The sequence below is a fragment of the Hirsutella rhossiliensis genome (assembly GCF_020360975.1).
Source record: "Hirsutella rhossiliensis strain HR02 chromosome Unknown scaffold00010, whole genome shotgun sequence".
Classification (NCBI taxonomy): domain Eukaryota; kingdom Fungi; phylum Ascomycota; class Sordariomycetes; order Hypocreales; family Ophiocordycipitaceae; genus Hirsutella; species Hirsutella rhossiliensis.
The window spans coordinates 1,752,093-1,766,311 of record NW_025408676.1 but is presented as its reverse complement, the minus strand read 5'-3'; the positions used below and the strand labels follow the sequence as shown (position 1 = coordinate 1,766,311).

The 14,219-nt window shown below is 52.8% G+C and overlaps 4 protein-coding genes across 4 annotated transcripts; 2 read left to right on the top strand and 2 right to left on the bottom strand.

The window, feature by feature from the left end:
• Positions 1-1,526: 1,526 nt before the first annotated feature.
• HRG_08519 (GAG-pre-integrase domain-containing protein) lies at positions 1,527-3,562 on the top strand (the record flags this gene model as incomplete). The annotated part of the gene is made up of 4 exons (XM_044866990.1): positions 1,527-1,591; positions 1,884-2,445; positions 2,491-2,655; positions 2,729-3,562. The coding sequence occupies 4 exons, from the start codon at positions 1,527-1,529 to the stop codon at positions 3,560-3,562; spliced, it is 1,626 nt and encodes a 541-aa protein (XP_044717877.1).
• A 111-nt stretch (positions 3,563-3,673) lies between these two features.
• On the top strand, positions 3,674-4,117 carry HRG_08518 (reverse transcriptase (RNA-dependent DNA polymerase) domain-containing protein; the record flags this gene model as incomplete). The annotated part of the gene is made up of 1 exon (XM_044866989.1): positions 3,674-4,117. The coding sequence occupies one exon, from the start codon at positions 3,674-3,676 to the stop codon at positions 4,115-4,117; it is 444 nt and encodes a 147-aa protein (XP_044717876.1).
• Positions 4,118-5,826: 1,709 nt separating this feature from the next.
• Positions 5,827-7,057, bottom strand: HRG_08517 (OPT oligopeptide transporter protein; the record flags this gene model as incomplete). Its single annotated transcript, XM_044866988.1, has 4 exons — positions 5,827-5,931; positions 6,002-6,082; positions 6,136-6,195; positions 6,248-7,057. 4 exons carry the CDS (start codon positions 7,055-7,057, stop codon positions 5,827-5,829), a joined length of 1,056 nt encoding a protein of 351 aa, XP_044717875.1.
• A 5,651-nt stretch (positions 7,058-12,708) lies between these two features.
• HRG_08516 (restless-like transposase) lies at positions 12,709-13,191 on the bottom strand (the record flags this gene model as incomplete). Its single annotated transcript, XM_044866987.1, has 1 exon — positions 12,709-13,191. The coding sequence occupies one exon, from the start codon at positions 13,189-13,191 to the stop codon at positions 12,709-12,711; it is 483 nt and encodes a 160-aa protein (XP_044717874.1).
• Positions 13,192-14,219: the final 1,028 nt, after the last annotated feature.

Below are 14,219 nucleotides of genomic sequence, written 5' to 3'. Positions count from 1 at the left end.
GTCGGTCGTGTCCTCCTCGAAGGTGGAACGCCGCACGCCCGTGGTCGGCAACTCGGCTGCCGCCATGGTCCTGCTCGCTCACACACACACTGTCTCACACACACGTGCCGACGACGTATATAAGACAGAGGCAAATGGTGAATCAAGGCCGACGTCGTGGGAGCCTCCTTCTCGGGGAGAAAGGGGGGGTGAGAGGTAAGATATTCACCACAACGAGGTCCGTGACGAGGCCCAAGAGACTGCGAATAGGCCGACGGAAACACGAAACGGGACTCCGGAAACCAAACGGACCGCGGCAGACCGTCCCGCCAAACTAGCAAAAAGGACTCGGCGGCGGCGGATCGCACGGGTCAAGATGGAAAAGGCGGCCCAGGGCGGTCCGCGAACCGGCAAGCTCAAGTTATGGGGAAGAGAGAGGGTGGGAATCGAGTGTGAGAGAGGAGAAGTACAGAGGAGGGGAAGAGGAAGGAAAAAGACGTCAAAGGCCGAGTCGACGACGGTTGCGGAATGACGACGATGAAACGGCGCCGTCATGGCCACCCGTACATACGCGCAGGGAAGGGGTGGGGAATTCCGGCCGACTGTCTTTTTCTCTCATGTCCGAGGTCGCAGTGTCATGGGTGAGGCTACAAATGGATTCAAAAGCAACAAGATGGATCCATCATCCGGCTGTTGGGATACAGGACTCGTGCCACACTGCAGCCAGGTCCCCCTCTGTGCTCCAAGCGAGACTGTTTGTATCTACGAGGTGACGAGAATATGTACCTCCTTTTTGACAAAGACAGGGTGACAGAACCCCCTCATCGGGGGCTGAACTTAATGCCAGCAGTGTTGGCTTCAGCAAGCCAACGGGGCCTGGCCATAGAGAGCTAGAGGGCGAGGGATCTCAGTCCATCGGGCCATGGTGCATTGACATATTGGGGCTTCTATTATAGGCTGTTGAGAAAGACTGCCTCGTGCTGGTCACGAAAACGCTTAGCTCCTACCGGTATGCCTAACCTTATCAATCAGTAATCAGTACTGCTTGAAAACTGACTGCTTGTTGAGACGTCTGGATTCTGGATCAGCACCCTGGGCGCGGCTACCGCTGTCATAGGCTCCGGTCCGTTTTCAATACCCACCGACGACCCTGTTTAGCCGTGCTAGCACCCACCACTCGACAAGATGCATGAAATTTGCAAGTAATATTGTCTAACTGCACTAAATGGAGCACCGCATCCCACATCGTCCCGTCTCTTCGGGCCTTCTTTTCCACTACATCGAAATCGGTATCCCCCAAGTACCATGCTTACCCCCCCTTCTGCTCACCCCCCCCTTATGCTCCGCAAAAATGTTGCCGCTCCATACAAATTGGACCAACTTCACTTATACAGAATCTACTCAATTTTAAAGCTTTTGACGAGCAAGAGTTTTAAGAGACGGGCTCCCTAGTAATTCCCTTATTAATTTGTCTTCTTCTTCTCTTAGGTTAAGGCCAAGCCAATGACCAACCACAGTCACAGTCACAGGCTCTTGCCAACGTCGCTATGCCCGTTTCACCTTCTCATGCACTATACACTTCGCCCCTCCTGGTGCTGCCAATCCAGTGGGAGTGTGTGATGATCTGGATCCGGCAGCACTGGCGGCTCAGCATACGCTGCTCTCACAGATCCACATCCTCGACACAGGCGCCTCACAGCACATCTTCTGCCGCCGAAGCAAATTCGGGTCCCTTGTTCCCTACACTGGTCTTCCCTACACAGGGGCCAAGGGAGCCCAGTTCCTTCCCCTGGGCACCGGCACATATGACCTGCCAGTGAAGGTCTGTGGAAAAGACCACCTGCTTACCTTCCAAGACGCCCTCTGTGCCCCTGACGCAGGCGTCAATCTGGTGTCCGTCGCAGCCCTTGGCAAGGAGTGCTGGATCCTGGCAACGGCGAGCACGCCGCCATCGTTAAAGGCGGCCAGATCGTGCTGACGGCCACTGTGGCTAATGGTGTCTATGTGATTGACGAGCCAAACAGAGACATCAACGCTGCACTGGCTAGCCTGCGCACCCAGGATCCTGACCTGACCCTCTGGAACGAAGCTACTGATGAAATCAGGCGTCATAGCAACCCTTCTGCCGTCAGCAGCGATCCAGCTGCCCTGATCACCTCGCAGGTCCAAGATCCTAATCTACGCATCTGGCATGAGAGACTGGCCCACCTCAGCGAGCGCAACATCAAGAGGCTGCAAGGGATGTCCACTGGACTGCGACCCCAAGCGCCACAAGACCCGTGCGAGGCCTGCGCTATTGGCAAGATCAAGGAAGGACCGCATAGGCACTCTATTCGAAAGGGAACCCGGCCGCTAGAAAGCCTGCACATTGACATCTGTGGGCCGTTTCCAGACATTGGATACGACGGCAGCAGATACTGGGTGGCCATCCTAGATTACACTCAGTACGGATGGACCTTTAGCGTGGCAACCAAAGACAGCCTCTTCCTAATCCTCTAGGCGTTCCTTCAGAAGCATGAGACGCCTACCAGGCGGTGCCTCTACGTGCGGATGGACCTGGGAGGTGAGAATCGCTCCAAGCTGCTAGACGCCTTCTGCACCGACAAGGCGATCGAGGTCATCTACGCCGCCACGGAACAGCACCAGCAAAACGGCGCTATCGAGGTCTTCCATAGGGTCCTAAGTGAAGCTCAATCCTACGCTAATTCGGTCGGGCCTCGAGCGCAAATGGTGGCCCTACGTGCTCCAGAGCATCACCTACGTCCGCAATATGTCCCCTGCGGCCAAGTCACCTATCACACCGTACGAAGCCTGGCACGGCGAGGAACCTGATGTTACCCATCTTCGAGTCATCGGATCAAAGGCCTGGGCACTACTACCAGCGGCCAAACGCAGGAAGCTACAGCCTAAGGGTATCCCGTGCAGAATGCTAGGGTACCAGGGGCACTGTAACTACGTCCTGCTTGATAGCAACAACAGGGTCTTCGTGTCTCCCAACGTTATCTTTGTCGAACACATCGCCAAGCCTGCGGTCTCCGAGAGACAACCCAAGAGGTCCAAGACTGGTCAAAGCCTTGACCAGCTGATCCAGGAGGAAGGCCAGCAAGCCGAACGCCCGCCTCGGACACTCCGCAACGGCAACGATACAACGGCCGAGACAACGCCGATTTACACACCAGCAACCTCCACAGCGCTCTCGCCCGAGCCTGAAGATAGTCAAACCCCAGATTCCACGCTAGACCTGTCTGACGGCTCTGAAGACAACATGGTGTCGTATGGAGACGACAGTGTCCTGCTAGACCTGCTGGAAGACACAAGCCCCGAACCATCTGTTTACTCAACCATCCATGCCGCCGCTGACCCGATCAGGCCGTCGGTCAGAAGGTCCACCAGACCAAGAGCTCCCCCTCTGCGCTACGGCTATAATTTCGATCACGCCTACGCAATGGCTATGGCCATCTCACAGCAATGGGAAGACCACGAGCCCCTTACCTTCAAACAGGCCATGCAGTCAGACAGCGCCAAGCACTGGCACGCCGCTATGGCTGACGAAATCAAGTCCCTGCAGGTCAATGAGACCTGAGAGCTCACTGACCTTCCGCCAGGCAGGAAGGCCCTGCGAGGGAAGTGGGTTTATAGGCTGAAAGGAGGGACTGACGGCAAAATTGTCCGCCATAAGGCCAGATTCGTTGCAATGGGCTACGAGCAACTGGAAGGCATCGACTATAGCGAAACCTTCGCCTCAGTGGTCAGGCCAGAAAGCTACAGAACAATTTTTGCCATAGCCGCCGCTGAAGACCTAGAGATCGAGCAAATGGATGTCAAGACCGCTTTCCTCTACGGGGATATCGACGAAGAAGTCTACCTCGAGCAGCCAGAGGGCTTCGAAGACGGCACTGGCCGCGTCTGCAGGCTCAAGAAGGCCATCTATGGGCTCAAGCAGGCGCCTCGCATCTGGTTCCAGACCATCGCCAAGTTTCTTGAGACACTAGGCTACAGGCCCATTGCGGCAGACGTCAGCGTCTTCGTCCGCGGCAAGAGCATCATCGCAATCTACGTCGACGACCTACTTCTCACTGGAGCCTGTCCTCGGAGGTCCAACGGATCAAGGATGCCCTCAGCAAACGCTTCCAGATGACTGACCTAGGTCCCTGCTCCCATTACCTAGGCATTAAGGTCACTAGAGATAGGGCCAGGCGTCGGATCGAACTGTCCCAGCGAGCCTACATCGAAAAGATCCTTAGAACCTACAACATGTCAGACTGCAACCCAGCGAACACCCCTATGGCCGCAGATCCGCTCCAGCCTCCCGCAGAAGGCTGGCACGCCCCTCCCAAGTATCAGGCCGCCTATGCCAAGAGGGTAGGCTCACTGATGTATGCGATGCTCGGCACTAGGAGCGATATCTGCTTCTCCGTTGGCGCCTGCTGCAGACACCTTGCCAACCCAACGCCCCAGCACCAGACAGCTGTGAAACGCATCATGAGATATCTCAAGGGCACCATTGACTCCGTGCTAGTCCTCGAGGACCACTGCAGCCGATCCAAGGCTACACTGACGCGGACTTCGCGGCGGACCTGCACACCCGACGATCCACGTCAGGCTTCTTCTACAGCCTCGGCTCCGCAGCCATCAGCTGGACCTCCAAGAGGCAGCCCTGCGTCACGCTCTCATCCACAGAAGCCGAATATGTGGCCCTGACCCAGTCAGCCCAGGAGGCCATCTGGCTGCGTTCCCTAATGAAGGACCTATGCCACCCACACAGGCTGGGCCAACAGCCATACACGAGGACAACAAGGGCGCTATAGATCTGGCCAACAACCTCACCACCACTCTCGCACTAAGCATATCTCTCTTAAGTGGCACTTCATCCGAGAGAAGGTTGCAGAAGGGACCGTCAGCCTTATCAAGATCGAAGGCACCAAGCAGCCTGCTGATGGACTCACCAAGGCCCTGCCACGAGATGCCTTCCTCCGTTTCCGGACTCTCTATGTGTCAAGAAGTCCGATTAGAAGCACCACACTGCTCAGCCTCTAATCGAGTGGGAGTGTCACAGGCTTCTTCAGCCCTCCTTAGGCACTCAAGCCTCTACACACTGACGGAGCTCTGAGGCCACTCCGCGAGATCAATCTGGCCCTCCCTTGGCGAAGACCCTTCTGCAAGAAGGCAGCCACACTGACGGAGCTCTGATGGCCACTCCGCGAGATCAATCTGGTCATCCCTCCGCAGTCCACGCGTTGCAAGCAACGAACCCGTAGGCGCGCTATTTCCCTGTGTTTCTTACCCTCGAAGGTGCTTTTGGGTTTTAGCGAGGGCCTAGACGGGACTATCATCGCCGCTGCACGGCACCTTGACTGTCTGACAGAGCCGCCCTTCGAGCGAGTTTGAGGTCGGTCATCCGGACCCCCGAAAGGCGCCCCCAGGGGGTTCTGTCAGCCGCTTGGAAGTGGCATATTAAGGAGGTTACCCCCATTAAGGGTCATTACTATTTCACGTTACCTAAAGGTACTATATCTCGCCACTTATCACGAGTTGCAGTCAGTTGGATACCTAAAAACTGGCGCACTCTTTCCCGATCTTTTTCACCCATAAAGGGGGTGTTTTTTGGGGTTTTGCGAGGGCCCTAGGAAACAGCACACTGCTGCACAGCACCTTCGCGGCTTCGCCTGTCTGTCGGAGCCGTCCTCAGAGCGAGTGGGAGTGTTGAAGTGGGTCATCAGAACCCCTGAACCCCTGAAATGCTCTCTGAGGAGCCCCTGACAGTGGCTTGGAAGTGATATATTAAGGTGGCATTTCTCTGTATTTAGTCACTGATTTCTTAAAAACCTTCAATGAATACTTCAATCGCTACACAGCCTTCAACAGATCGCCACCCTGCGGAGCCGAGTAGTCCATGTACTTGGTCAGATCGAACATGCCGCGATCGTCGAGGGTTCGAGAGACGTTATAGAGCTTGCCGAAGTGGTCATAGACCCGATTGGTGTTAATGGGTAGGAAGCCCGTGTTCCAAGTATTCGTGTACGGTGTACCACACACCGAGGACAAAGAGCCCTGTAATGAACATTCCAGCTACAGCGTTGAAGGTTGCAAAGGAAGGGATCATCTAGAGACATGATCAGAACAGGCATTGGCTTTCGGGGCTCGAAACAGACTGACCAGAGGGTCTGTGCTAAAGCAGATGACGTTCCAGTCAAATGTCGGGATCGGGTTAAACAGCTGCATATGCGTTAACACTGTCCAAAGTCCCTCGACTAGAGGCATTGCTTACTCCAAGGCCGTTGTGCATGCCTGTAAGGATATTCAGGTTGAGATTTTCCGGTGCGATCCAGGTCATCCAGGTAAAGTACGACAGAACTTGGAAAAGATAGTTTGGGAACCAGAAATAGACAAACATGGCCGCAAAGGTGTACAAGAAAAACCGATAGCGCGACATTGACCACTTCTTCTTGAACGGACCCATTACGGACTGGTTTTCTTCGTTGTGAAGGGCAGTGTTAAGGGCAATTGTGACGAGGGACATGGGCCACACGCAATACGAAGGGTAGACGAGGAATCTTCTCGTCAGGCCAGCAAGGCCATAGCCAATAAAGTTCGTCGCGAAGGCGTTGAGAAACATGTACCCAAAGTTGCGCGCGTACTGCTGATTGAAGTACTGCGGAAGCACCTGTGTCCAAATGATGTAGTTCGTGTAAGGTAAGCTCCTCGAAGTGTTGGCCATGATGGCAATAAGCATGTGTTCCTTCTTGTTGAAGCGACCTGGGTTCAGGTTGACCTTCTGGCCGGTAAATGGCATGGTAAACTCGTACTTCGGCATCCACCTCTCCCAAGCTTTGCCGAGTGGGAAGGCTAGGAGCTGGGCAATATTCGTATCGAATCGAATGGCTGGTTGTCGGATAGAGAATAGCTGATTAACGAAGGAGAGAAATACACTAAAGAGGCATCCCAGGGTCCAGGCGCGGATCGTGGAGACGGGGGTGTTTGGATCATCGTGGTTGTCGACGACGGCTCGAACTTCAGCGATTCGCGACGGCTTCAAAGACTGCATCATCCACAAGGACTCCAAGACGGAGATGGCCATGATCGATTGGATCAACAATGTGGCAGTCATCCGATCGGAAATGCCGACGACTCGACAACAAAACCAGGGCAACATGCTCCTGGCAGTATCTTATCAAGTCATGCACGAGCGATTGATGCATGCATCGCCAGAAATCGTTCTCAAGGCCTGTGAACAGGCAGGGATCAAAATCTCAAACAGGAAGCAAAGGAACACCATTGCAGGACATGCCACCTCGCAAAGTCTGCCTAATCGTCAGTCGTACGCCGCCTGTGCGACCAGCCCGACCGCTGAGTCTCGTTCGGATCGACCTCATCGAGAACAAGCCACTAGGTCATCGCCAATTTCGCTATACATGGCACGCAGTAGATGCCCATTGTGGATACCATTGGGTTCGATTTCTTCGACACAAAGACGAGCTCTTTCAAGCTACGAAAGATTTTGATGCTTACATTCAACGAACAACTGGATATCAGGTCCAAGAATATGGCATGGACAATGATGTGTCTTTCAACTGGACAACAGAGTTGATACCCTGGGCCCAAGCAAACGGAATCAGTCTCAAACCGACCGTGCCTGGTACACCCAGACAGAATGGATTGACAGAGAGGGCTGGATCGAAGATCACACAGCTCGCTCGATGCATCATGATTCACTCCAAGCTTCCGGAATTCTTGTGGCCCTATGCTCAAGAATCCGTCGTCAAAGTTCTTAACCTGCTTCCGTGCAAATCTAACCAAGGACTCTCACCTCATGAGGTCTTTGCCAGTTTTCTCCGAGTTAACGAGGAACTTCACAAACCCTACATTCGCCACCTACGCACGTTTGGTTGTGTTGCATACGTACACATCAAGAAAGAACGGCGCGTACAGGCCAGGAAGATGGCTCCAAGAGCTGAAGAAGGAAAGTTAGTTGGCTGGGAAGGCATTCATGGCAAAATTTACCACATTTACGTGCCAGCTCGGAATCGAATCGTCCGGGCATGTGATGTTCGCTTTTACGAGAAACTCCTCCAGGAACCACAAAAGTCGGCAAGCGCCGAAGAAGTCGATACAATTGAGTACGAAGCTACGCTTCTCGACGAAGTTCAAGAAGAAGAAGCTGGAGCAACCATCGTTGAGCGAATATCTGATTCGCTGTCAACCATCGAACCGGGAGGAAGGACGACTGATAAGGGTCCGTCCATCGAAGAAACGCAAGACCATCATCTGCCAACGCCGGAGATAACGCAAGAGCTGGATGAATCCCACGATTCTTCTGTGAATACTCTGTCAGACTCCGAAGACAGCCAGGAAATTGACGGACTGGCTGATGAACGGCCAATCCCTCCAGAAACAAGCGAGACTTACACCACGTCGGTCGTGAGTTTACCTCGACCGAGTCGTCAAAACGCGCAGCGACCCGCAGGGTACTATCAAAAGCTTCATCGCGGCAATTCGGGAGATCAGGCTTTAGCTTTGTTACCCCCAGACGTAGTCTCTCCGATAAACCGTCTAGAAACACTTTGTTTGACAGCAATGAAGGCGGAAAGCCTTGCAATCTCGCTGCAAAGGCTACCCGTTCCTAAGTCATACAGAAAGGCTCGAGTGTCCCCAGATTGGGAGACGAAGTGGAAACCAGCATTTGACAAGCAGTACAAGTACCTCCAAGATCGAAGTGCATGGACACTAGAAGAATTACCCCACGATGCAAAACTACTTCCCGGAAAATGGGTTCTCGACGAGAAGAAACTTCCGACAGGAGAACTGGTCGGCAGAGCCCGCTGGGTTGTCTGTGGGAATTTTGAGGAACACGACAGCTGGGCAGTCCAGGATGTGTATGCTGCCGTTGCAAGCACGACATCAGTCAAAATAAGTCCCTGCACATAGAAATGGGCACCCCCCTGTTTTGGGCACCCAAGATGGGTGCCCAACCTAAACGGCTGCGTCAACTTCAACAGCAAATTTCACCGCGGAAACGCATCCAATCTGCTAAAAAAAATGGCGGATCCGCCAAGAAGGCTGCTCGCGATTGGGGCGTCCGAGGGCAACTCTTTACAATCGCATGCATGGTCACGAATGCAGAAAGGATGCATTTTCTGCTCTTCAGAGGCTTTCTCAGACACAGGAAAAGCAACTTACCGAATGGATTCTCATTCAGGACGCCTTGGGCCTTCCTCCCACTCACTCGCAGATCAGGCAGTTCGCGCAGCGCATGCTCGCCGTCAAAGGAGACCACACACCGCTCGGAAAACACTGGATGCAAGCATTTTTAAGACGAAATCCTGCAGTTCGGACCCAGAAGTGCCATCACAGAGACTCTGCGCGTGTCAACGGCGCTTCTACCGAGGTAATTCGGCCTTGGTTCAACAATTTCTTCCTTCCCGAGATTCTGGCTATTAAGCCGGAGAACAGGTACAACATGGATGAAGCAGGCATCATGGAAGGACTTGGGGAGAATGGCCTGGTCGTTGGCAGTGCTGAAAAACGATCTGTACAAAAGAAGACGCCTGGTTCTCGGGTCTGGACGTCGTTCATCGAGTGCGTGTCCGCTGCCGGCACCTTCCTCCCTCCACCCGTCATTTTCAAGGGCAAATCGGTCCAGCAACAGTGGTTCCCAGAAGATCTCAGTACTTTTAGTGACTGGCAATTCACTGCGACAAAGAACGGCTGGACTTCGGACCAAACTGCGGTGGAGTGGCTCGAAAGGTGTTCATTCCAAGAACCCAGCCACCCGACCCTTCGGAGCGAAGACTGCTAGTATTGGACGGCCACGGAAGTCACGAGACGGTTGACTTCATGTATCTATGCTACCAGCATCAGATTCACCTTCTTTTCTTACCTCCCCATACCTCTCATGTGCTGCAACCGCTCGATTTGTCTGTCTTCTCCGCTCTTAAGCACTACTACCGCAAACAGGTCGGATTTCTCAGCCTCCTGACCGATTCAAGCCCAGTCGGCAAGCAAAACTTTCTTTCCTGCTACCAGAAAGCACGCGAGCAAGCGCTCACTGTGTCAAACATCAAGGGTGGCTGGAAAGCGACGGGTTTGTGGCCGGTGTCGATGGCGAAGCCACTTTGAGCCCTCTTCTGCTGGAGAACAGCAACAGACGCAAAAAGAACGCGAAAAATGTGGCCAATGCATTCAATAGCCACTTACCCACCAGTGACTGGCAATCAGACACATCCCAGATTGCGTGGTCGACCCCGAGGCGCTCGCAAGATCTGAAGGTTCAGGTAGTTCAATTCAACCAGCTAGACGACGACGTGCCCACGAAGAGATTGCTGTTCAGGAAGATCACAAAGGGTTTGACGAGAAGGATGGCCTTTTAGCAAAAGCTCAATTGCAGATTCAGGCACTGGAAACACAATTGGCGGCCGTCAAGCCGAAAAAAAGGAAGAGGGTGGTCACGAGCCCGAATTCGAGGTTCGCCAATATTGAGGCAATACGACGGGCGCAGGAGGAGGTGAACGCAGCTGAGAATGAAGAATCTGATGAAACCGAAGCTGAGGTTTCAGAAATAGGTGACGATTGTATCGTAGTGCACGGTGGTGGGCAGTGAGAAGGGATTGAATTAATGGTGTTGAAAATGGTCGTGATTTTTTTGGGGTGCCCAAAACAGGGGGGTGCCCATTTCTATGTGCAGGGACTTATTCTTAATATGGACAGCAATTCTCGACCTCGAATGTTATCAGTTCGACATCGCTACAGCCTTTTTGAATGCGGACATACCTGAGGGCACGAATATCTATGTTATGCAGCCAGAAGGCTACGAGGACGGTACAAGTAGAGTTTGTCTTTTGAAGAAAGCTCTATACGGCCTGCGAAAGAGCCCACTTTGGTGGTTTCTCACAATCACGCCCATTTTGAAGACCCTTGGATTCGAGCCCCTTGACGCGGATCTCTGTCTATTCAAGGACGAAAAGCGAGGCTGCATTCTGATCCTCTATGTGGACGATATGCTAGTCGCTGCACCAACAAAAGAGACAGTCTTCCACGTCAAGGAGCAGCTCCAATCGTTCTTTGAGCTGAAAGACCTTGGTGAAGTGAACGACTTCCTCGGATTTACGGTCATCAGAGATAGGCCGAACAGGCGCGTACATCTATCACAGGAGAAGTTTACCGAGAAAATCATATCCAAGTATGGATATCAGACGCTCAATGCAGCAACAACACCATGGCCCCGAGGATTTGAGCTTCCGTCTACTTGGGCGTCCGACAAATCTCTCCAGAAATCCTACATCAAACAGACTGGCTCACTAAACTTTCTTTCAACTGGGACAAGACCCGACATTACGTACACAACAAACCGTCTTTGCGAAGCTAATGCTGGGCCCAGTGATCGGAATGGTCCGGTATGGTATGGTATGACCTCTATACCATACCATACCACCTGCTGATATCCTTACCGGTATGGCTTACCGGTAATACCAGTAATACCGCCAAGACCGCTCAGAATGAGGCGGGTTGCAAAAATAGGGAAATGTATTGGCTACTAGCTGTCAACTTGATCGCTTATTCGCTTTCATTCTCGCTATCCCCGCTATCTTCGCTATCCTCAGCCCGAGGCTTCCCATACCAGGCACGTAGACACTCACAAGCCTCTATGATATCTGCCTTAAGCCTACCTCGACGATCAACTATACCAAGCTTTGCGCTACTAAACAGCCGTTCGCACTCATCTGACATTGGGGAAACCGCAAATAGATCCAGAGCGAAGCGGGCGAGGTCTCTTTGCGAGTCATAACGGGATAGCCAATAGGCGATGGCCTCATCGCAACCTGCCTCCTCGTCATGCAGCCGGTCGGTCGAAATATACTGCTCATACAGATCGGTGGCAGCAGCCGGGCCGTCTATGCGAATGCGCTTATGTTCCCTCTGCCGATCGAATGCTGGGTCTGGATCCTTGTCCTTCCTGACTGGAGGTGGTAGCGCCTCAACAGGGTACTTTCCTTATACTCTGTCTCCCAGAGCTGCTTCACCGCCAGCTGTGCGCTTTCATACCACTTCTGTCTTCCTTCGTCGCCCTGAAGAACCCATTCTTGCCTGAACCATGCCCACTTTCGATACGGATTGAGTACTTGAGCTGCGTAATACGCTGGCGGAAGATCAGTATCTTCAGGAAATCGATGTTGCCAATTCCGTTGTCGGTTGCTGTAATACTCCTCGCACTTTGACCACGCAGCATCTGCACAACCTGGAGATACCTCCACGTGAAGTTGTCGTCGTCGTCTTCCTCGTGAATGTCATGGTAGTGATCCTTCGTCTCGTTGATCTCGCGGAGAAGACAGTCCAAAGTCGAAAACCAGTCAGCGAGGGATGTCTTGTTTCCTTCAGCAAGCATAGTTGCCGCGAAGAAGTCTTTTAGTGCGAGCTCGATCTTTTCAAGCTCGAACCAGTGCTGTCCATCTAGTTTGAAGTTCGAAATCCCTTGAGACCCTCTCCCTGGTACATGACGAGCTGAGAAGATTTCCAAACGTTCTCGAACATTTAACGCTCGTGTGATCGAATGAAACCACGAATTCCAGCGTGTGGAGTTGTTCTGGATAAGCTCGAGCCCATCGAATTCGGAGAGATGGCCGCCGATAATAATTGCTGCAAACTCCTCCCGCCTTTGAGGAGTAAGCCGGATGTACCGCACAAGGTTATGGAGCCGGCCTAAACATCCAAACTTCTTCCACAGCTCCTCTACCTTCACGTAATCTCCGCGCTGGTGGTGCTTTCAAGCTTCGCCAAATGCTTCTCACAATTTCGACCCATGAGAAACGCCTGGCAGCAGAGGTTGACAATGTGACCCAAGCAGCGCAGTCGGCGATGGCGACGCTGTTGCGGCTTCATCCATGGGCAGAGCTCCTTGAGTATAAACTCAACAGCGGTATCATTGGATGAAGCATTGTCCAGCATGAAGTATCCAATCTGATCTCCGCCAATGTCATATTCCGTCAATAATTCGAGAACGGTCGACCCAAGATTCTCGCCACTGTGCTCGCCATGAACGCGTCGCATGCCCAGGACGGTACTTCGTCGCTTGCCGGTGGCGTCAATCCACATGGCGACGACACCCAGGATTGCGTACGGGTTTGGCGAGGTCCAGAGGTCGAAGGAGATGGAGATTCTACTCCGCGACCGCTGGAGGTCCTCTTTCAGCTGTTGCTTCTTCGACAGGAACGCATCCATAACCCAACCTCGAATTGTTTTCGCAGCCTTTGGGAGGTGATTAAGTAGAGCAGGGTTCAGAAAGAAGAGTAGCTCTCGGAAGTACTGGTTCTCCAACTGGAAGAAAGCAATATGGCAGTACACAACCCAACGAATCAAAAGCTCTTTGAACCTCTCAACGGTATCTTTCCAGAAAAATTGCTACTAGCAGCTGCGCTTTCTGTTGCTCCAATACAGACGCCCGTGTCGCACCGCGTTTCCTCACGCCGCTTTGTGGATCAATCTGGTGCCTCTGTTCGAGATGATTTCTCACTCCCCACGTGCCATTGATCACAAATAACTCTTGCTTATACTTTCCGATCGCACATTCGTGACAGTAGTATACCTCTTTCTTGTCACTGTCTCGGATGTAATGAAGACCGTACTTCCACACATGCGACGAGCCGAGACGAGCTGCCTTCTTCGTCGTCTTCGCGCGACGCAGGTACGTGACATGGTCTTGTACGAATTCGTCCGGAGGCTCAGGATAACGGACAGAATTAGACGATGGCGTCGTAGCGGAAAAGTGTGGCGCGGGACACGATGCAGGAGATCTGGAGCGGATTGATGCTGAACTTGTCGTAAACGAAGATGGCGAGGTTGGCGCTGGAGATTCCATGATCATGACATACACCAATTAAGGTATGGTGGCTTTCGATCATTCGATCTTGGTCCATCGTCCAACTAGCCTAACGTAAAAATTTTCGGGCTCCAACATCACGGAAGTAATTCGATTGAAAGGATCATTTAAGCTTTTCCTGTCCCTCCGACGACGCGATTGACAAGTCTGGCCAGTGATACGTTAGGTCATGCTCCGTCCTACATGGAAGAACTCATAAAACTGGGTGCAATGAGAAGTACTTTCTAATACGCACTAACACTCGCCTTACCTTCGGGCCTTCCTGGGATAGCTACCCGGCAGCAAAGACGAAAAGCATCCGTTCGGTGCCGGATCGACCTGACCAAGGTAGCCAGGTCGATATTGTGAGGATGATGGTATTCATGATTGA